This window comes from Saccoglossus kowalevskii, chromosome 1 (assembly GCF_978046115.1).
Source record: "Saccoglossus kowalevskii chromosome 1, keSacKowa6.1, whole genome shotgun sequence".
In the NCBI taxonomy this organism is placed as follows: Eukaryota; Metazoa; Hemichordata; class Enteropneusta; family Harrimaniidae; genus Saccoglossus; species Saccoglossus kowalevskii.
Genome location: NC_140641.1, coordinates 16,204,836 through 16,227,277, shown reverse-complemented (window position 1 = coordinate 16,227,277; position 22,442 = coordinate 16,204,836). Strand labels below are relative to the sequence as shown.

At 34.0% G+C, this 22,442-nt stretch overlaps 2 protein-coding genes across 2 annotated transcripts in view; one reads left to right on the top strand and one right to left on the bottom strand.

Annotated features, from left to right (window-relative positions):
- The first annotated feature begins 1,360 nt into the window (after positions 1 to 1,360).
- On the top strand, positions 1,361 to 13,464 carry LOC102809733 (sperm axonemal maintenance protein CFAP97D1-like). Its single transcript, XM_085499553.1, has 5 exons — positions 1,361 to 1,582; positions 2,471 to 2,551; positions 10,608 to 10,726; positions 12,197 to 12,416; positions 13,014 to 13,464. Exons 1-5 carry the CDS (start codon positions 1,490 to 1,492, stop codon positions 13,131 to 13,133), a joined length of 633 nt encoding a protein of 210 aa, XP_085355679.1. The 5' UTR covers positions 1,361 to 1,489; the 3' UTR covers positions 13,134 to 13,464.
- Positions 13,465 to 16,044: 2,580 nt separating this feature from the next.
- Positions 16,045 to 22,442, bottom strand: part of LOC102809503 (retinoblastoma-associated protein-like) — a 44,857-nt gene continuing 38,459 nt past the window's right edge. Inside the window, exons 21-25 of the mRNA XM_085499547.1 lie at positions 18,897 to 18,961; positions 18,296 to 18,437; positions 17,841 to 17,971; positions 17,539 to 17,651; positions 16,045 to 17,303 (exon numbers count right to left, since the gene is read on the bottom strand). Of these exons, the coding sequence (XP_085355673.1) occupies positions 17,251 to 17,303; positions 17,539 to 17,651; positions 17,841 to 17,971; positions 18,296 to 18,437; positions 18,897 to 18,961 (504 nt within the window). The 3' untranslated portion in view covers positions 16,045 to 17,250. The remainder of the gene's footprint in view (positions 17,304 to 17,538; positions 17,652 to 17,840; positions 17,972 to 18,295; positions 18,438 to 18,896; positions 18,962 to 22,442) is intronic.

Genomic DNA, 22,442 nt, shown 5'->3' with positions numbered 1-22,442 from the left:
GAAGAACGTCATTGTGTTCCCCAGATCAGATTCAAAATGGCAGACTGGTGGCCATTTTGTATAATGAATACAGTTTCAGAACAATATCTCACAATATGGACAAGTACAATCAGATAAGTCAAGTCCTGAATGCATTTCACAGTGATCATGGAGGGCCTCCTTCTCCCATAAAGTGCGTATGCAGGTAATCTATTTGCAACATCTGATCAAATTTTATTAGAAAGGACGTGGCCATCTTTAAAACTGGGGGCATGGAAGAAGTTGGCCCATTTCTTGTACACCGCGTAGTACAGCATTATCACCCATTTGCAAATGGTGAATCCCTGTTTACACTCCTGGTATTTATCTGCTTGTAAATTTGTATTCAACCTTAGAGGTGGATGTCTGTTGATGTGAATGTGATTTGGGTGTGGATCAATTCATTATTAATTCATACAAATATTAAGTTTGATAATGGGTCTCGCAGCAAAAGCACTCTAAAACACAATTGACTGTCATTTATTGCAGTCGTCATAGGTAAAAATTTACCTATCAAACAAACCTACAAAATTTAAATATTCCATACGTAATAAACTGAAAATACATGTAATATTATTCCCATTTTTTGATCTCTAATGTATTTGTAATATATCAATTGCTTTCCAAATTAACAAATAAGTGATTACACGGAATAATAACTGTTTTCCTTCTGGGTGCACCTGCATTGTTGTTGTTCGCTGTGGGGTCTGTAAAGGGTGATTAGAAAGTCAAAGGAATTGGAGCAAGGCCGGTCTAATTTTAATATACTACAAGTTGGCATTGTGACATGATTCAATGAAACCTATGTTAGCCTTGTGTATATGGCTTTTTTCAAGGGTCGTATTTACGTCAGTGTCGACAAGACCCCAATGAAAACGACCATTCACAGGGCTAACATAGATTTCACAAACCTATGTGTGCCCCAGAAGAAAATGGCATAATAAAGCACCTCCATAGTGTCTGCGCTATTATCGGGTAACTGCAGTTCAAAGTTAAAAATGTTCGTCCACATGCATCTCACCATCACGATTTACTTTTTTGTGTGTCAATAATTATTGGGCAGTAGCAACCGCGGGAGAATTGGCTATTCAATCATGGGGGTGGGGGTGTTAGTTTCGGTAATCTTCAAGAATGTCATTTGTACATAACATTCTAGTTAAACGAAATATGATGATTCGTATATTTTGGTGTTATAATTGCAATTTTCCAAGATGCCTCTACATGAATACATGCTGCACGTCTCGTCTTATCTTAACGTTTTAATATTCTATACCTATTGTAAAATGGTATCAACCAAAGCCCCAAGATCGTCATGGCTACCCCACGTTCACGTGATCAAACAAAATAGGGGTCACCACCAGCTAAACGCTTTCAGCTGTAATTGACAACGATATCAACAGTAGACAGCCGTGAAGGTAGTCGAAAATTTACAACTTTCGCAGCATTTTTATCCCCATTTCACAACCTCGCAATGCATCGGTCTTACCAGTCGATCTTACCGTGCCAGAGCAGGATATTACAGCAGAGATGGGACCGCAAATATTACGATGAACATCGAGTAAAGGTACGTGTGGTCCTGCGGGTTTTTTAGTTTGTCGTTTGGCGAACTTTTGGACTTGCATACTCGACGAGAAGTCTGTTGAAAGTTGAAATCAGTTAACACTGTCCAACTCGTCTTTCCCTCGTTTTGTGTCCGTTATTTGTGTTGAAGTCGTGTATACTTACCTTATGTGTAAAGAAATTATCGCGAATTTCATCCGAACTTACTTGTATTTTGAAGGCCACGTTTGACCGTAATGGCGGCGGAATAAATAAGCGCTTGTCGTTATGACATCTTCCTGTTTAGTACTAGTAACGATAACGTGAGCATGGCTTCATAGCTCGATAAACGTTCACATTGTATCTTAATTTAGGCCACTATAACTCCGCCATAGCTCAATTGTTCAATCTAAACGCTACATTGTTTCCAGGCGGCCAGTTAGAAGAGTAATGGTCGGCGGCAATTGGTATTTACCGTCTGCCGCAAAATTGTCATTTGTAAACAGCAGACTGGAAAATTCAGGAAGCGAACAAGAAAAATTGGCGGAAAAGAAAATATATAGTAAAGATACTAAAATGTGTGCCCTATTTAATATAAAATGCAAAGATTAATTTTTCTGTTCTGAAACAACGAACAAACGAGATTGAATATTTACACATCCCATTAATGTTTCAATCAATATGCCGGAATTAAATTGCAACTAATACTGTGATGGGAAAAATATCTTATTTGTTTATATTTGTGTTGTTATCCAAGTGATGCAAATACTATGGTAGTAATGCTTGTTGCCAGGCATTGAATTTTTTGCTTATCTTTACTCATAAATAAAGTTAGCTTAGAAGTTGTTGTTATCAGTTTCATGACTGTCAATATCACCTGATTATCATACTCACCAATGTGTTTTTTTTACAGGTGAAAGAAGCCCAGTCAATGGTTGACACAAAAGCACCAAAAACCTATGTTCATCTTCATTTAAAACTCAAAAAATTACAAGTAAGTATTTGTATACACTTATACATGTATGTTGTTCAACATAGTGGTACAGAAAAACCAACAGAGACTTTTGAAATGTTTAATTAAAGCACCACAGTTCTCACACAGCTCACTTCTGACTTTATTGTATGAGTGCTTTATATGTTGCATGGAACCTATATTGAACACCACATGGTGCAATTAGTGTGGCAAGTTTTTTATTCTGGCTACCGCAATCCTATCATTTTAAATTAAATTGCAATATTTGAATGCAACTTAAATAAAAATTTTATTAAACTCAATTAAATAGCAACATTTACACATGTACGCAAAATTAGTTTGAATATTAATAAATTGCAAATTGTTGTAGTCCAGTGGCAATCCAGCAAAATGTATTGGGGGGGGGGGGATCCAAGCTTCGCTTAAGATATACGGAGCGTAAATCGCAGAGAAGCTATGCGTAATCCAGATTATATGAATCGTCATGCATTTGGAAGGGGCCATGGCCCCCCTGGCCCCCCTCTGGATCTGCCATTGTTGTAGTCAGAGAAGACTGGGTTTCAAGATAATCATCCACAAGTCTGGTGAATCATCTACATCTTTATACTCCACCTAAGCTGACATAATCAATAATATTCTAGAAAATTTCCAAAAATATATTGACAAATAACATTGTATTGCACGCCCATTTTAATAATCAGAAATGTACCGGGGTAACTTCTTTTTCTGGATTTTATAATTATTATAAATTATCAATAGACCATTTTCTGTTCACTGCGAGAATCACGCGTTATGCGTGAAATCGAACGTAAAAACAGGACAAACAAAGGTCATAGCATCGTAGTCGTGTCAAACATCGCGTGGGATTCGACAAACGCGAAAGTATTTCGGGGACATTTCCATGCTTAATAATGTGCTGTCCACATTTCATGATAGGCAATTTCGATTAAGTAAGGGTATTCGGAAGCAAAATTCCTCTGTCGAAGATCGGTCGGTCAATGTAAGCTACGAAATAAAGAAATTCTAGTTCAAAATCAAATCGTTCGTTTTTTGCGGCAGACATTCGACGCGCATCTTTCATGCATCTCGCGAGATCTCGCAATTGTACGGAAAATCACCTATTCCAGGTGTACCCCAATTTTCTTTTATTTAAATCGCTGATAAATAATTATAATTTCATTTTATTCAAATCAAAACAAGGAGCTATAAAAGTGTGTATTTTACTAAATTACATATTCCACATTGCTCTGATTGGTAGATAAATCAGTGTCTGCAGTTATAACATACAAAGAATTCTAACCTCAGGTTTACCAACTGAGTTTGTAAATCGTGTGAATCAGATTACATAAACCATTCACAAACATCTCCCCTACAGCCATGACTTAAAATCAAACATGCATTTCACAATGGAAGGATTAGAAGTGGCTTTCAGCAAACAGCATCTAAAGTTAAACCAGTTTTAAATCTACCTGACTTGTAACTGTGTACAAGGGTTCTTGTCGATAGTGATATTGTAGCCTCCATGGTATTATGATTGCATTACAGTCTAAGATTATGGGTAGAGCGCCACAAGGTGTAGTGTAAACTTTTAGATTTGCCTCTAAACTTTTCAACTTGGTGTATTGGGAATGCATGTACTTATCACTTAAAGTATTATTGTTTGTGCTTGGCAATTATCCATGTCAGAATAGTGTTTACCGTAACCAATGGAGATATTTCTAGTACATCTCTAGTAATGTAGAATTTATTTTCGCTTGGAATTTATTTTCGCTATTTTTGCTGAAGGGATGCTTTGGTGAAAATAAAATCCAGCGAATATACTTTTTTTCCTATATTTCACATTCAACTCATGAAAAATCAGTGAAAATAAATTCCATACAAAATGCCCAAAAAGTCTTTTCAGCGAAAATTAATTTCAGCTAAAATAAAGTAATTTACAGTATTACCGTATGTTCTGTGTATTTCTGGGACTTTATCACTTGATTGTTCATAAATCTGTCCTATACATCACTAGAGCTATTTTTGCTTTGTGATTTTTCTTTAATGTGACCATTATATATCTTGCATACATATTTCTTAAATTCTGGAAGAGGAGGTGATTTTTGCAAAAAAAAAACAACAATTTTTCTAATTCATCAAATCACAAACATTTTGAATGGCTACGATTTAGCAGTTTACTGTAGAATACTTTATTTTCGCTGAAGAAATGATTCAGTGAAAATAAAATCCAGCGAATATACATTTTTTCTCCTATTTTACATACAACACATCAAAAATCAGTAAAAATAAATTCCATACAAAACACCCAAAACAGTATTTTCAGCGAAAATTAATTCCAGCTATAATAAATTATTTTACAGAACAGTGTATTCAATGGAGGGTTTTTATGTTCCATTCAAATCTTCACAAATAAATGAAAAGTACCTTACTTTATTACATGTCAATTTTCTGTTTTCATCAGATGTTAATTTGATCCAAATTAAGCTATAAAGGTTATTCACATTGTAAATGTGTATTTGTTTTGCTGTGATTGTCGTATTGTGTAGATCTCAAGATTGACGATCTTTGGGTGCCTGGTGTCAGAACATTTTCCTGTGTCTTTCATTGTTAGGGTGTGACTCAGTGCTTGCGGCTCAACTAGACCATGACAAATATGGCTATCAATTACAGAACTGGTGGTAGTTTAAACTAAGGGAGTGTTGTTCTCGCGTGTTTGGTGTTTGAGTACCTCAATTAAGGTTACCCTTTCATGAATAATTTATGAAAAAATTTTTGCCAATTTATTTTTCACATTTACCTTTAAAGTGGGAGTGTCGTTACCTGTGCATGCGCAGGTATTGAGTCTCAAGCGACAATAACAACACACACTAAAAATGCAAAGGCTCATGGGTAGACGCTTGATTATAAACAATGACACACTATGGCCATCTGACGCATGGGCAGGTGACGACTCCCCTTGCTTTAACTTGGATCAATATGACCAAGTCCTAATATTGTCACCTTTCGCAAAATAAATTAAGTCATTGAGAAATGCTGTTCTTTGGGTATAATAATAGAAAATACATAAAAATTTACTGATGTTTTTTAAATTATATACCATTTAAAAATTTTGGAGAACAAACTTTGCATTTAGAAGCAAATACACTTTATGATAAATATTAGGTGTATAGTGATGAAAAACAAAACAAAAAAACTTTTAAATACTTCGACCACTACAGTATGCTTGAATTTTTTATTTGAAAAAACCAAACAAGACAAAGTAACCAACTAACACATATGTCATATGTAAATAATTTCTTTGAGCATTGTTCTGTAGAGAGAAGAATTATGATACAAAATTAATTATAGTATAGATTATTATGGAACTAACTAAAAAACAGGTCTTTTAGCTAATCCATAATTTCGCTTATGCATTATGTTGTTAAATATAATATACTTGATGAGATTGATTGCACTTTAGCTAAATTAGGATTCATGTAGCTTGTAATTATGTGTTTTACAGTATATATCAATGGTTTTGGTTAGTGATAAAAAAATTCAGGCATTGTACAAAATTTTATAAATTGGCACTTATGTTTTTATCAAAGTGTTTTACAGTATAAATATTCATATATACATTTATATCACTGATATTTTTCACTTAGCTTATCCCCTTGAGGGATAAAATTCACTCGCAATTCAAGCACATTCTTCAAATGATATGGTTATCATGGAGATAACAAAAAAATTATAATATGCACAACAACGTAGCTTTTTTCATGAACTGCGATTAAAAATAAGTTAATGCTTGAAAAAATCTGAACAATTGTTGGATTAATAGGACGACATATTTCTGGTCAGCGAGTCATAATAAATGTAGATTGCTAGTAGAAAACTAAATGTCAGAGTTTCAAACCTCAGTGTAAAAAACAGTGAATAAACCAAAATAAATTTCTATCGGTATTATTTATTTACATGCAATACCTTCTGTCAATAGCTTGAAGTAGACATTGATATTACTAATGCTTCTGTATTCCCTTGGTGTGTATCTTGTTGTCATGGTGACAATAGTGTACATATTATCTCAATATGCAATGTAAATTTAACCATTCTGTAAATTTCCGAAAATGTTCAACATTTGATTTCAACCGAAGACTATTATTTATTGAACAAATAGTGTACCAGCTAATTAAACTCAACAGTGCTCTGTATTGTGTTCAGTATGGGTCCCATGTTACATAAAAAATACATTCTTTACACAAATCTCAAACACATGTGCTGCATGATATAATACTTTAACTATAAATTATATTCTTTAGTAAATTTGTACAACCCCAACAAATTTAATATTTGTCAATACTGCAAGTTAAAGGGGAAAAAAAAGATATTTATTCATACTTTAATTAACTATATCTCACTACATACCTATCTGGAAATATAATTCCCATATTGTCAAATCAGTTGTCCCTGGTGAAGTTTGAACTGCGTTGCTTGGCAACAGTATTTACACAGATGGCTGTTGGGATAATGAACTAGAAATGTCCACAACATCTGAGATACAATTTGTCTTTTTTTTTCTGAATATTTAAAAACAAAGTAGTATTTTTTATATATTTATATTTAGAAGCATTTTTGTCAATTTTTGATTTATTTCAATATTTATGAAGCATTACAGGTGTTCTCAGTGTAACCATTTTCAACAAAAAATAAATGTTTGCAGCTTGTGATGTGTAAAAATTATATTATTAGAGATATTTGGATTTTGGTTGCTCCATTAGTAGTGCATACAATTACGTAAATGACAGGGGTGTGTTCATAGTCAAAATAAGTCTTGTATTAAAGGTCGATGATCAAATTTCATGTAAACAAACAATGTAATTTACACTGTGTTGTATACGTTGCTATGGGTCCCATATTGAACACAACGTGGTGTGACGAACACCACCCTTTAGCATACAATAAATGCAATTTTTGATGTATGTGCACTTCTAAAGCCGACTAGGGGGCCTTCAATAGATGGAGATTTAAGTAACTGACTAGGGGGCCTTCAATAGATGGAGTTCTAAGTAACTGACAAGGGGCCTTCAATAGATGGAGATTTAAGTACTGTAACTGACTAGGGGGCCTTCAATAGATGGAGATCAGGTAGAAAATTCAACTCATTCGGTACATGTATATCATATTTCAATTTGTATTGTCAAATACACTATACTAGGTAGCCTTATAACCATGGCAACCATTGTTTCCATCCATACTGATCATATACATATTGGAGATCCCAAATGGTAAAACCAGTTCATGATTTTTAAAAACTCTAACTTGCCATCACAAGAGTGTTCCAGCTGTGCTTTTATAAATGTGTTACATTATATTATTTAGTGTTCTTTCCAGGCATTTTTAGCATGGCATTTTTGTCCGCTGCAATGATATATGTACTTGAACTTTTGAATAATCCATAGCTGTTATTGATATTTCAATTATTTTTATTGTTACATTAAATGTTTGCAAAATTACCAAATTACCTTTAATCTTACAAAATATGCAAATTCGTCACAGAAATGTAGCAAGTTGATCAATGAAAATGTGCGTGATGATTTTAACATGTGTGCACCACCTGTAGTTGCCCAGACTCTATGTAATACCTTGTAATACAGCTTGCAATTGTAAGCACTATAAAAAGCACGAGACATTCCACATCTGCACAAAGACAGTCTCGATAAAACCTTGTTGTTTGTATAGTGACTTGTAGAACATTTACGTATAATATATAAAAGCTTCCCTTTCGGGGTTTCTCAATCCAGCAAAAGTACTACAGTATTGTGATCTTATATTGATAAATGTGCCTGTGTTTAGTGGTACATTGTAAAAGACTCCCCCAGGGTGGAAAACTCCCTATAAACTGTGATTCATTATATTTCTTTGAAAGCACCCAGGGTACAGGTATATTATTGATAAAATGTGTAGTTGTAAAATATTCAAGCAATAAAACGTGGTTCAGTAGGTTAAAGTGAAAATATTACTTTATGATATTCAACAAAAATCAAAATTCTGTTTCTAGCAGTGAAAATTTGATGGTCTTGCAATCAATCAATCAATCAATTAATATGCATGTATGCCAAAGTTGTGGATGATTTACAATATCTGAGAGCTGGAATTGATTTTTTCTGAAGAAAATTAATTTTTCTACTAAAAATAAGTTACATATTTTTTTTGTAACAAATTCATTTCATTTCTATTAAAAATTAACAAAACTCAACACAATGTATACGCCACATCATGGTTGCAACTTACCGGGTATTATTGCAAATACCAGGTGTTTTCTATGAATATTTCCTTCCATCTTTGCTGCCATGAAAAGAAACGATATGTAACCATAGTAACGTTAACTGAATTAAAATACCTGAAGGAATTAAGTTTTACAAGTTTGACACATTCAGAGTTTAGCATAGCACAATGTACAACATTTATTCATAAGGCTATTAGTCTTAATTAGCTCTATTCATCCAACATGCAATTTATTGACAGTTTTTAAAATGAAGATTTATGTGTGCACATTTACTGAAGCAGGACAAATTAATCTAATGGACTTACAGTACAGCACTTTGAATAAACAATTGCTTAGTTTTAATGTAACAAATTGTCACATTATATTCTTCAGATTTTGTTTTTAAATATTGAGGTTTTTTTTTTAAGAATTAAGATGTTATACATAAACTAATTTTGTTTTTACCAGAATTCAAATTTTGGTCTAATTTAACGCAAGATTTAATTTTCTTGTACTTTATAATATGAATGATTTCTATTCTATTTGTCTTTTCTGGTATCAAATCATCTCTGCCACTGTATTAATATTTTAAGTTTCATACTTAATCTTGCTTCATTTATTGTAAAAAATGTTTTCTATTCAAATTTCTACTTTGTTCACTAATTGTTCTTCATAAAGGATAAAGTGTAAATGTGAAAAAATTATGTGCGAGACATATATTACATTGTCTGCAGAGTCTAAATTGAAATTTCATTACATTTTAAGTCGTTTTTCCTCTTTTCTAAAGAACATCAACTATTGTATTGAATTTACACTACATCTATTGTGTGCACCATTATTTCTCAATTTACTTCAATATATCGTAGTACAAAGAAAGCCAGAAATTAGACATTGATCTGTCACGACTAGTGTTCATGAATGGCAATCCATGATATGTATAGCAAATTAAATTTCCTGTGTTGCTAAGGCAAACTTTGTAGGTTGCTATGCAGTTATCATTGTATTTTATTTTTAAAGTCAACTTTAGTCTGAAGGTTTTTTTTCTGGGGATTTCAAGTCTAAAAAATATAACGTTTGTTGCCTTGGCAGCATGGTAATAAATTTCATATAATACCGAGGGTAATTAAACTATTGCAATTAATTTCTTAACACATCGAGTTTCCATACTAGTAATTGCGTGAGATGTCTGGTTCATTTCGCTGCCTTTAATACCAACAATAATGCTTTTATTCGTGTATTTCTGTCTGCCTGAATATCATGTGTCGATTTTTTCATTTTGTAAACATGTCACCCACGTTCATGCTTCAGTGCAGGTCTTTTAAGTGACATATTAACGAGTGACCCCCCCCCCCCCCAAGGGAAAAAATATGACTTATTTGCATAGGAATATGCAGGTAACTGTTCTTTTTAGTTCTGTATCATTTTTACACATAAACAAAATTTTGATATGTAAATTTGATCGTCTCATGTTGATCATGTGTTCAAGTTTCATGTAAAGTGTATTTTTTACACACATTGTGTACGTCACAATGTGACTCAGCATTTGGTTTACTATAGAATACTTTCGCTTGGAATTTATTTTTGCTATTTTTGCTGACGGGATGATTCCGTGAAAATAAAATCCAGCGAATATACTTTTTTTAACTATATTTCACATTCAACTCATCAAAAATCAGTGAAAATAAATTCCATACAAGACACCCAAAATGCCTTTTCAGCGAAAATTTATTCTAGCTAAAATAAAGTATTTCACAGTACATCATTTTCTCTTCAGCAATAATATAGAGAGTGGTGTTAGTAAAATACTGACTGATATTAATTTCATGGTTACAGCTGGAAGAAGAGAGGCTTGCTGTAGTTGAGCGGGACAACCGTATACTTCTAGAGAAAATGTCTATTGTTATGAGAACAAGAGGAAGAGTAGATAACAGAAACAACTATGAATACAGAAGGTAATGGATGACACAGTTCATTTACTGTGGGAAGTCATACATCCCTTATAATGGTAAAATAGATCCATCATTGCCACATATCACACAGATTAACACAGCAAAAATAAGATCCCTTTGATTCCTGAAAATGGGTCACCTTGCCCGTTGAAAATGTCAGGGAAACATAATTTATAATCCCTTTGGTACTATACTGTAAAAAGGGATGATTCAGCAAATATACATTTTTTCCTATATTTTACGTTCAACTCGTCAAAATTTAGTGAAAAAATTAATTCCATACAAAACATTCAAAAAGTCTTAATTCCAGTATATTACCTGTACTTCGTGGTAATTTTTTATGGTGGGGGTGGGTCATTTGGAACAAAAACTTAGAAGTTTGACAAGTTTTAAGGATGCATAGTCCAGTATATTACCTGTACTTCGTGGTAATTTTTTATGGTGGGGGTGGGTCATTTGGAACAAAAACTTAGAAGTTTGACAAGTTTTAAGGATGCATAGTCCAGTATATTACCTGTACTTCGTGGTAATTTTTTATGGTGGGGGTGGGTCATTTGGAACAAAAACTTAGAAGTTTGACAAGTTTTAAGGATGCATAGTCCACTATATTACCTGTACTTCGTGGTAATTTTTTATGGTGGGGGTGGGTCATTTGGAACAAAAACTTAGAAGTTTGACAAGTTTTAAGGATGCATAGTCCAGTATATTACCTGTACTTCGTGGTAATTTTTTATGGTGGGGGTGGGTCATTTGGAACAAAAACTTAGAAGTTTGACAAGTTTTAAGGATGCATAGTCCAGTATATTACCTGTACTTCGTGGTAATTTTTTATGGTGGGGGTGGGTCATTTGGAACAAAAACTTAGAAGTTTGACAAGTTTTAAGGATGCATAGTCCAGTATATTACCTGTACTTCGTGGTAATTTTTTATGGTGGGGGTGGGTCATTTGGAACAAAAACTTAGAAGTTTGACAAGTTTTAAGGATGCATAGTCCACTATATTACCTGTACTTCGTGGTAATTTTTTATGGTGGGGGTGGGTCATTTGGAACAAAAACTTAGAAGTTTGACAAGTTTTAAGGATGCATAGTCCAGTATATTACCTGTACTTCGTGGTAATTTTTTATGGTGGGGGTGGGTCATTTGGAACAAAAACTTAGAAGTTTGACAAGTTTTAAGGATGCATAGTCCAGTATATTACCTGTACTTCGTGGTAATTTTTTTATGGTGGGGGTGGGTCATTTGGAACAAAAACGTAGAAGTTTGACAAGTTTTAAGGATGCATAGTCAACTGGTAAAAATGTGAACAATGTACAGTGACTACAAATTCTTGATATTTTACCGAGCAAAATGTTTCGTCAAGAAAGTAACAAAGGGAAAATAAATAAATGTTTCAATAGAAACATTTAAAATTTAAATTTAAGAAAACTGCATCAAACTTAAAATAACTATGCTTGTTTTCTTGATTTGACAGTCTGAACAGAGAAAAAAGACAAAGGGAACTTCTACGTGTGACTCGTGAAAACCAGGAAATACTGAAAAGAATTATGGCCAGGGAACCTGAATACAATCACTTGAAATGGCAGCAGGACTGGCAGGAGAATGAACAGTTTATGGATAACATTGCAAGGTATCCCAGGGACTGGTGGGAAGTTGACCAGAGAGAAAAGGAGAAGGAAAGAGAAAAGAAGCGGGTACGTTATTTTTATTTGTTTAGCCCTTTTTCTAGTTTGATCCATTTTATCAAAATTTATGGGATATTCAACATTTCAGATTGCTGAAATTAGCAAAAAGAACATTATGTATAATGTACTTTTTACTAATTTCAGCAATTAAAAAAATTAAAATAAATTTGAAAAATATTTTGTAAAGATCATATTGTGGAACTTACTTTGCAAGTTAACTTTCTTGGTGAGCTGTGATTGGTTCTTCAGAACTGCACATTTACATAGGGGAAGCTCGAACAACAACGAATGTTAACATATTAATAGTGCCAAGTTTTTAGAGACCCGCTAAAGCTAGTCATATATTTACATGCAATCTATAAATTCCAACAATTGTCAAAATTATGTGCTTTTCCATATTTAAAAGTTTCTTTAAACTGTAACGGTCGTATATCACATAGTTTAATATGTGATGAAGGTCAAGCAGAGAACAGACAAAACATTAATGGAAATGTAGAATATGCACAATTCTGATGACCATATTGTTTCAATATTCATGCAATAATTGCACCAGCATGCAACAAATGCTTTAATATTGCCAATTACAATTTCTCTCAAATACCACAGAAAGAACAGCAGAAAGAAAAGAAGCAAGGGAAAAATAAACAAGATAAAGAAGAAAATTCTGCTGGTGAACCACAGGAAGAACAGGATATGGAACAAGAGCAACAAGCTGTCGAGGACTAAACCCATATTTGGATATACCACAGACTACATCACCATATATGGTCATTGTGTATCTGCATATTATTAAAGAATGCTGCTGATCACCCAATGTCTCAGATACCCATACCATATTTGGTGATTGGATAATTGATGAACCATATTTGGTCATAATCACATGACTTTTGTGATACAGCAATTCCATATATGGTTTAACTTTGTATGTTTATTTTACATGATACTTGCATATTTAAGAGAGAGAAAGGGGGGGGGGGGGCAAGCTCAGTTTTAGGGCTTCCTTAGTCAATACATTGATAACTTTAGCATCAATGACAAAATCCTGTGGGGTCTTTGATTGTTGTGTTCTTTTAAAGCATTTTAGATAAAACTATCAGAAAAATTAGTTTCGTTCTTGTTTTGAATTGTAAATATTTTTAAACTGTCAAAAGATTTTTGAAGAAAATCAAAATAAATCTGTAAAAAAAATGTATGGGAAAGAAAGTATTGATAATGAAATGTTAACGTCCTTGTTTGGTTAACTCGCACATTTTCATGATATTAAGATGTGAATGAATTCTGAATTTTGCCAAAATTCAATGTATCTGTAAATATCACATAACTGACATTTCTCAGTTTTCAAGTTTTTACTTCATGGCATTCCAGGGAGAATAAATCACTGGAGACAAGATTTAAAGTCATTAAAAATTCATTCAATGCATCACTATCACAGTACGGACCCAGACTGAGGTCCTCCAAAAATCTTTGCAGCCTCCATTTTTTTTTTACAAAACTGAACTGACAATGTCTTTGTTTATTCCATGATGCATTGCCGATTCACGTACTGCTTCCTCTTTCTATGATGTCTTCTTCATCCAGCATTTTGCCATTGAAAAGCGAGTCCTGGCAAGACTGATATTTGGTGCATAGTATGTACAACTAAGATGTTAAAGTTGTGTGAATACTTCACTAGAATTTTTTTTTTTTATCAATTATGAACTGAAAGGAAATAATGTGATGTTTCTCATTTTATAAATATAATTGTATGCAGAACATATTGTGTAGAGTCAGGTGTCCATTTGCGAGTTCCCAGTGTGACAGTTGCATACATGCACATAAAATGGATTACTAAAACTGTTGTACAAATTTTGCAGTTTGTTATATGGAATACAAAATATAAATATACTGTAAAACATGTCTTTTTAGCTAGCATGTTATTTTAGCTAATTTCGCTAATTCAAGATGCCACTAACTTACAATAAAGTGAGATTGTTGGCACTTTAGCTAAATTAAGATTCAGTTAATTCATGCATGGAGTTGATTTTTGCTAAAATGTCAAGTAGCTATTTAAACATGTTTCACAGTAAGCGATTACTGTATTACAACCGATTGGGACAAAAGATTTTGGAACGAATTATGACAAATGTATTGGACATAGATTAAAACGGACAAATGATCTGGCTCTGATAAGATTGCCGTTTGGATGGAAAGTATCTATGGCATGCATTTGTACTCTTAACGTTAGTCCTGTTTTACTGTAAACCATTTAATTTGTGCAAATGGCAGCCCTCAGGTTCAGTAATCTATCGGTGAAATCTGAAAACAAATCCATTGCTTTGAGTAAATGTCACATGTCATAAGACAACATATTTTGCAAAAGTTTTATTTCTGTCATTAGCCCAAACTTTTCTGAATGTAGCTACTGATTTTTCATTTTTATTAAAAGGACAAAAGTGAAAGAGGTGTGCTAGAGTTTCTTTGCAAGGAATGTGTGCTGAAATGTCAATAGTTAAAATATAAGGTTTATTTTTATTACCCATGGAAACATTTGGATTTAGTCATTATTGTATTGGTTGACAGCCATCTTGAAATGAACATCAGCACTTGTCCCCACCCAGACTGAAAATGTCGAGTAGCAGCACTGCGCAGTGTGGAACATGAAAGAAAGTTGAATTGTAAGACAAAACTTTGGCAAGAGCTTTAGAACTCGGTATTTGTTCAAGCATGGTCAAAAGCAAATCTGATTCTTTATTCAAACCTTGCTCCTTGCCGATCTCCACCACATTCCACACTTCCAATTAGGTTATTCAACTTTTATTAACATAGTAGGTTATTATTTGGTGGAAAACAGTTATCAATCAAATGGATAATTTGCAACATACAAAACATATTTTTGTAGACAAAAAAAATACAATGAGCCAGTAACATACCGGAATCATGACTACATAAGTTTTTTTTCAATCTACACACACGCACACTACCTCAACGCAGTTGTATTCAGTGAGTAATCAAACACTGTATCAACTCCAAAAAACTTTAAAAGTATTTTATTGCTTTTTTTTTTAAATAGAAAAACTCAAAATACAGTGTAATTTTTGAATCTTTCTTGAAAGACAATACAAAATGTACAAAAGAAACACCAAATTTCAAAACATGAGCAAGACATGCATAACAGTTTTAAAATGTTTTTATCATAACCACGGGCACTTGACACAGGAAATTTAAAAAGAACAGTAATGATGTATTTATTTAATAATTTCCAGAATATATGACCTAATGTGTGAAGTTTACACCTGATTGGGCCAGGCATGTCGGATATATATATATATATATATATATATATATATATATATATATATATTGTGTTCAATGTATGTAACCGAGTTGAACCAAAACTATTCACACGGGACTGACATCTGTGTGCATTTTTGGCCTTGAAATGGCTGCCATTCAACCATTTTGAATCGGATCATGAAACCAATGCATGTGCATATGTAAAGTTTGGATTAGATCGGTCCAAGCATGTGTGAGAGATAATGATGGACAAATCAAGATCAATCTTTAAGTCCCTGTTCTTGGACTGCGTTTAATAAATAGATTAATACAAGTGATAATTTTTTCTAAATTTCCTTTGTCAAGTACCCATGATAGGGTACAGTCTCTACACCCCAATAATATTGTCTTAATAGCATAGGGGGTAATTTCCATAAAAAAGATACCTGTAGACGAGGCAACAATTTTTTTTATACTCTTGAAGGTAGAAAATTAATTCTAAACTTAAGACAGAAAAACTGTTATTAAAATACAAATCAGGGTCTTAAAACATATCGTTGTAGAGACCCTTACCTGCTTAAGAAATAAACATTTTGATCATAAATTGGATCAGAGCAATTACGGAAGAATAATTTAGCTTTTCAAGGTCAGTATAAGATACCTGGCTAAAATAAATATACACACAATGTCATTAAAGTTAAACGTCTGGAAACCAGACAGTTGCTGCATTTTAAAAAATCCATGATATGGACTGAGCGAAAAAATGTCTAAAAACCTATTGGAATGTAAGTTAATAAATATTAACACGATTAAAAAGAAGTCATTGCTAGAATGACAATTTACCACATACAAACTCACGAGCCACAATTATACAAGAAATGAAAGGGAAAGAACACATTTACACAGGAATACACATCTTTTTTTTGACAGGAAAAATGAAGTGAAGAAACTGCAGTGAAAGACAAAGGAAAATATATACACATCAAACAGATTGCAAAAGACGACATGTGTAATTAAAAAAGGCACAGACTGGCTGTCCAATAAAGCTGATGAAAAAGCAGTGATTTGATCAAACTCTGTTATAAATTCTTGTATTTTGAGTTCTATTGCAATTTAATTTAGTTGACTTCATTTAATATTGAAAATCATGTACCGGTAATCAAAACTCCACTGAATAAAAAATGTGTATAATGAAAATAGATTTTAGGATGAACAGCGCCCTCAATAGCCAAAAGTGAGGAAGCCCCACTGATCACTCCCTAAATCTTAGAAGATTGTATAACATGAATGCTATGGTTCCTCTTACATTATTGTACAATTTTTTTTCACCCCGGCGCACAGCGCTTCCAATGTACATGGCGTCTGCAAAAAGACCAAGCGTGTTACGTGTTCATTTCACTTGTTAGTACCGAATAAATATCAAGTGACTCTCCCTCAGACATTTCACATTCACATATCATTCAGAAAGCATCTTAAATGAGCGAGTAAGATGCTGCAAACAGACTGCGTTGTTGATACAGAATGCTCTGTGTGGTTCCAAGGTGCCCAACTGACATGATGGTCTGGTGAAATAGTTTACCAAACAGTCATTTTACTTCTTGCGCTTCTTTGCTTTACTGTTAGATTTGGCAGAACGTTCAGCAGCTACAAAGACAATAGATAATACAAGTTACAAAATGTTAGACGTTTTTTTGAAGCATGGCGGTCATCACAATAGGTTGCAATCAGACACATATTGCTGAGCATAATAAGGGACCGAATGCAAGCTGCTGTGATGAAAACCGCCTTTTAACTAACAATCGATTTGCATGCATTTCTTTCAGTAAATTGAGATACAAGAACACTCCCAAAAAAAAAATCTAAGTACAAATTGACTCACCAATAGCACCAAGTTTTCTTTGTATAATAGCAGCAGTTCCATTGTTATTATTCAATCCCGATACATTGGCAGTGTTCTCAAATTTGTTTTGTATGCCATTACTATCAAATGCACTGCAGCGGGAAAAAAAAGAATAAGAAAACTCAGCTATAAGAAAACTCAACTTATCTATGGTCAAAAAATAGTACTAGTTTTCACCTATTAACAAGAGTTTGATTAACAAGACTGAAAAAACTGAAAGCTTTTCAATGCCTGCTACCGGTATATAGAACATGGATATAAACAAAGGCGGTTGTACTTACTGTAAATCTGATTGGTCAACATCCTCTTGATCAAATTTCAACCTTTTCTGTGATTTCAATGATTTGTTTTGCTCAGATGCCCGCTTCACTGCTCTCATAGCTTCATTGATTTTATTCAACTTTTCAGCTGACTGTGCCACCAAGAAAAGTAACAAAAGACTTTATAAACTATCTGAGGGCCTCATAATTTGATGCCACAACCTCTGTAGACTAAGACTAACACTGTGCCACATCACATTTGGTTATCTGACTACTTTCACAAAGTACCGTATTTTAAATTTAGGGTCAGTTGTATTTTTGAAGCAGTCAAATTTAACTATACAATTATTTGATGCCATTTCACAGACACTAACGAAATTGCACATGATCAACATGGTCATCGCTGTGTTATCTGCAGATTTGACAATTAATGCAAGTAAAAAATATTATTTACTTCAAAATAATGTATTACTCACCCCTGGTCCCTCACCAAAGCTGTAAAGTGTTCTTGATCTTGGCGTCATTTGACTAGGTGATAATATTTCATTTTTAGGGCGAGGACTCTTGAATGGAGAATCCTTCATTGGTGACACATAGAAATTACTTCTGCCGGGAATACTGTTATTTAAGACCAGAGCACATATGTAAGTTTCATTGAAATCTGATGAGATATCAGACATACACACAGACAGGGTAAATCGTAAGATTCCTTTTGTGCCTTTATACATCATGTGAGTAAAAAAATCATAACTTCAGAAACCTATAAAGTAAATTCTCGAGATGAGCGTTGATCAGGTGAGATGACAAGGCATTGAAGCTCTAAAGGGAGCCCTGGGTGTTGAAAGTTTGTGTACATGTGACATAAAGTGGTATAAAAAAAAGTGGTCTTCCAAGTCAGATCTCAACAATAGTTAAATAGATTTAGTGTATGTATTATTTACTATTAATATTTCCTTGTAAATTACTTGTAAACCCTAATCATGGATTAACAGATCATAGCTGAAATATTCACTGGAGAAGTGATGTAAATGTCCCCAACAAATCTTTATTATTAGAACTAAATAAAATGAATCTTACCGAATCACGGAGGGGGAGGTTAGCCCACTTTGGCATTTTGTAGGAACTGGTGAGAGCATAGGCTTCTAGCAATAGAAAACAGTTACACAGTTATTTAAAGAATATCATAGGAAAGATTGATGTATGTAGCTGTAATCTCATGACTGTGGTTAGCATATATCACCTCGCCTGTTAATGCCATTTCCCCCCCCCCCATTCATTTTGGCTATCCATAGCGATTTTGAGTCAAGTGTTGTAAATGCACTGTATACTTGTCCATTGTTGTCAAGATTAAAACTTAAATAAATGCAAGTAAAAAAAAACAACAACAAGATCTTGATTATGAAGTTTAGCAATTAACATTGCAATTTGGGTGTATCAAAATCAGTGCATTGTTCCCAGAAAGTAATAAGCTAAAACACAAATGCCATCACACGCATATCACTTCACATGCACTAAAAATAGGTGAAAACAAGACATCACATGTCATGTCATAGCCCCTGCTCAGAAAAAATTTAAAAACTTATATTTAACTGGGTTTGTGTCAGAGTGAATTAATTCAATAGTTGTGTTCACATTACACAAAGTATGGGCTAGGATTTAAGCTGATTTAGGCTTATCTAGCATATTTGCATTTTTGCTAGACCCAATTGCGTCCATGCACAGGTAGGGCTAGTCGTTAGCACGAGCTAAGGTGCAAGCCGCTATTTACGAACGAAAAATGGATGACATGCGCGAGGTTCTATTTCTGCTGCTGACATATTTCGTTCTAATTTTGGAAGCAACGTGCACAAGAACGCGAGAGAAGACGGACCCAACTTATTTGGATGCACAGAAACAGTATACAACGGCGTAACAGAATACAGAGTTTTATTAATGCATGTCGTAGACAGCGAACCAAATTTATTTTGTCTACGATTGGTGCTGCTGTACGCTCTACTACAGCGACCCGATCAGTGTGGAAGCGTGTACACTGAGCTCGGTTGCCATTTTGGGAATGAGAAAGTTGAATATATTTGATCACGTGCATAATGTTCACACCCAAAGGTCACCGCAGAGGGCGCTTAGCCCTGGGCTAAGCGTTCTCACACACTTCGTTAGCCCATGCTAAGGTTCTAGACCGCGTCTTAAATTCGGATCAGATTTAACCCATACTTAGCATTCCTTAGCCCGTGCTAAGCGTTCACGCACGTTTGCTTAGCACGGGCTAAGGAATTTGACCTCTTAGCCCGTGCTAAGAAACTGTGCATGAACGCAACTATTGTGAGCTGTATTAAAATTCCATTATTAATTGTTCAGAATTGATGTGTTACAATTTTAGGGGGTGGGGTAAAAAAAAAAAAATCATTTGGCTTTTCTGAGACAATTTATAACTTGTTAAACATATAATGCGATGTGCACTTGTAAACAATTATTACCTGTCCCTGTACCAACTTTGAACAAAACTGGATGACGCATATCTGAGAAAAAGCTCGTTTTATTTTAGATTTTTAAGGGAAAAAATGGCCTCCAAGCCGTAAAAATTTATTCAATGAAACAGGTCATGAATGACACTGCCTTCACTTGTTGTCATTTGAAAGTTGCAACATATAATTTGTCCAGTTTTTGGCATGGACATAAATTGGCAAACATGATTTCTATGGCATTTTCAAGTTTGTAGCACTCTCCATCCTGGTCTCAGGAAGAACACCAGAGAGCAACAAACAAGTACAACAGGTAAAATGACATGTAAGTATGCAAATCATATCTGCAAATATGTTGAAGAGTCAGAGTCCTTGTACAACTGCATTCCTAATACAAGAACACTGTCAATCACAGAACTGTTCCAGCGAAAAACTTCTAATATTTTAGACAGTAACAGGGCAATGATACTGTTTGTCATACAAGTACTAGCACCAGATGAGGAACTGAGAAACTGCAATGATCCTTGGTGTACATTACCTGTGTCAACAACTTTACTTCCCGTGTACTTCATGTACAGATCTACATGTAGTTAGTGGCCCTAAATAAGGACAAGAGTACTTCTCATATGACAATGATACAAATAAAGTGCAAGAATCCAGAAAACTATTATCAAGTTTTTATTATCATACATTAATATTAACAAATCGTGTGAAATTGAACTTTTATGTACAGAGAAACACATATTTATGCTTTGGTTGACAGCACTTCTCAAAGTAAAAAAAAAAAACCTGCGAAACTTTATACAATTGTCAGACATGCTGCGAATAGTATGCTTTTGTAATATATGCAGTTCCAGTGGCTTTGCTTTCTGAGAAAAAAATTCTGGCTCTGCACCTGAAAAAAACAAAAAAAAACATTTAGTCAAAAGTAAGCAGAGGTTGTAGCATATGTGCTCCCATTAGCTGTTAAATTTAATTAAAAAAGATATTTGTGCATCGTCTTTTCAGTACGAAAACATATTACTTAATATATTTATACCAGCCAGAAAGAAATTGCGTTAGGAATATAAATGGACAACAATTGATGCATGTCTAGCAATATACTGTTTGAAAGGCCGCAAGATGTAATGAAATAGCAAACCAATAACTACTCAAGTCGGACTGGCTGGGAAACTGCACAATACATACAAAAATGTATGCAAATGCTATATGAGCAGCTCCACCAAATTTAAAAATATTCTTTCCATAGTTATGACACTAATGTGAATTTCCACTCCTTAGCAATATCGGCAGTATCGATCAAGATCATCTACTAGTGTGACCTTCGTGGCTGGCGAAAAGCAAGATGCCGTATAATCTTTTAAGTAGGCGTCAAGAGGAGTGAAAGGCCTTAATTTGATTCTACAATGAGCGTCATGAAATGTTGGAAAATTAGTCAATCAAAAAAACTGTTCACATGACAACAAAAAATATTCACTATATTTAATATGCATTATTTTTTTGTTAGTAGCAAATGATCAAGGTACGGCAGCTTACTTGTTTTAGAAGTGTTGTAATTGTTGATTAGTACTCAGTAGTGATTATATTAACGTACAAAAAATAAATTTGTTGAATTGTTATGAAATGCAAGTAAAATTCAACTTAGTTTTATCGTAAGCAAATGATTTCGATTACATGCTAATGCTCCATGCCATACGATATCCGCCATGTTATCCATGCTGACGAGGTGTGTTTATTGACCAGATAGGTCAAGTCGCTAATCAACCAATCAAAATGCTGGATGGTGCCCATGTGCTCAAATTACCATAAACATTTAAATACGTTAATGACAGTTCAGCGACCTCATGGTGAAAGCATTACCTCCATGGTGAAAGCAACACTGAAGATATTTACCGATGTTTTAGTGCGATCTTTTGGCCTCGTTTTTCATGGGAAAAAAGGCATGATTTTTTTTTAATTTGCCCGATTTAGAAAAATGAATAAACGTACCGTCCCAAATAAGAATTACCGGGTGGAATTTTTCAGGGAAACAAGTCATTGTCAATGACACGTCCCCGTTCCGTTCATATTTGAGTGACATATACATTCAAAGCAGATCATGACCGAAATGCACCTGCATATGTACAACACATTGTGCTAAATCTGAACAAAATCCATCCATGCA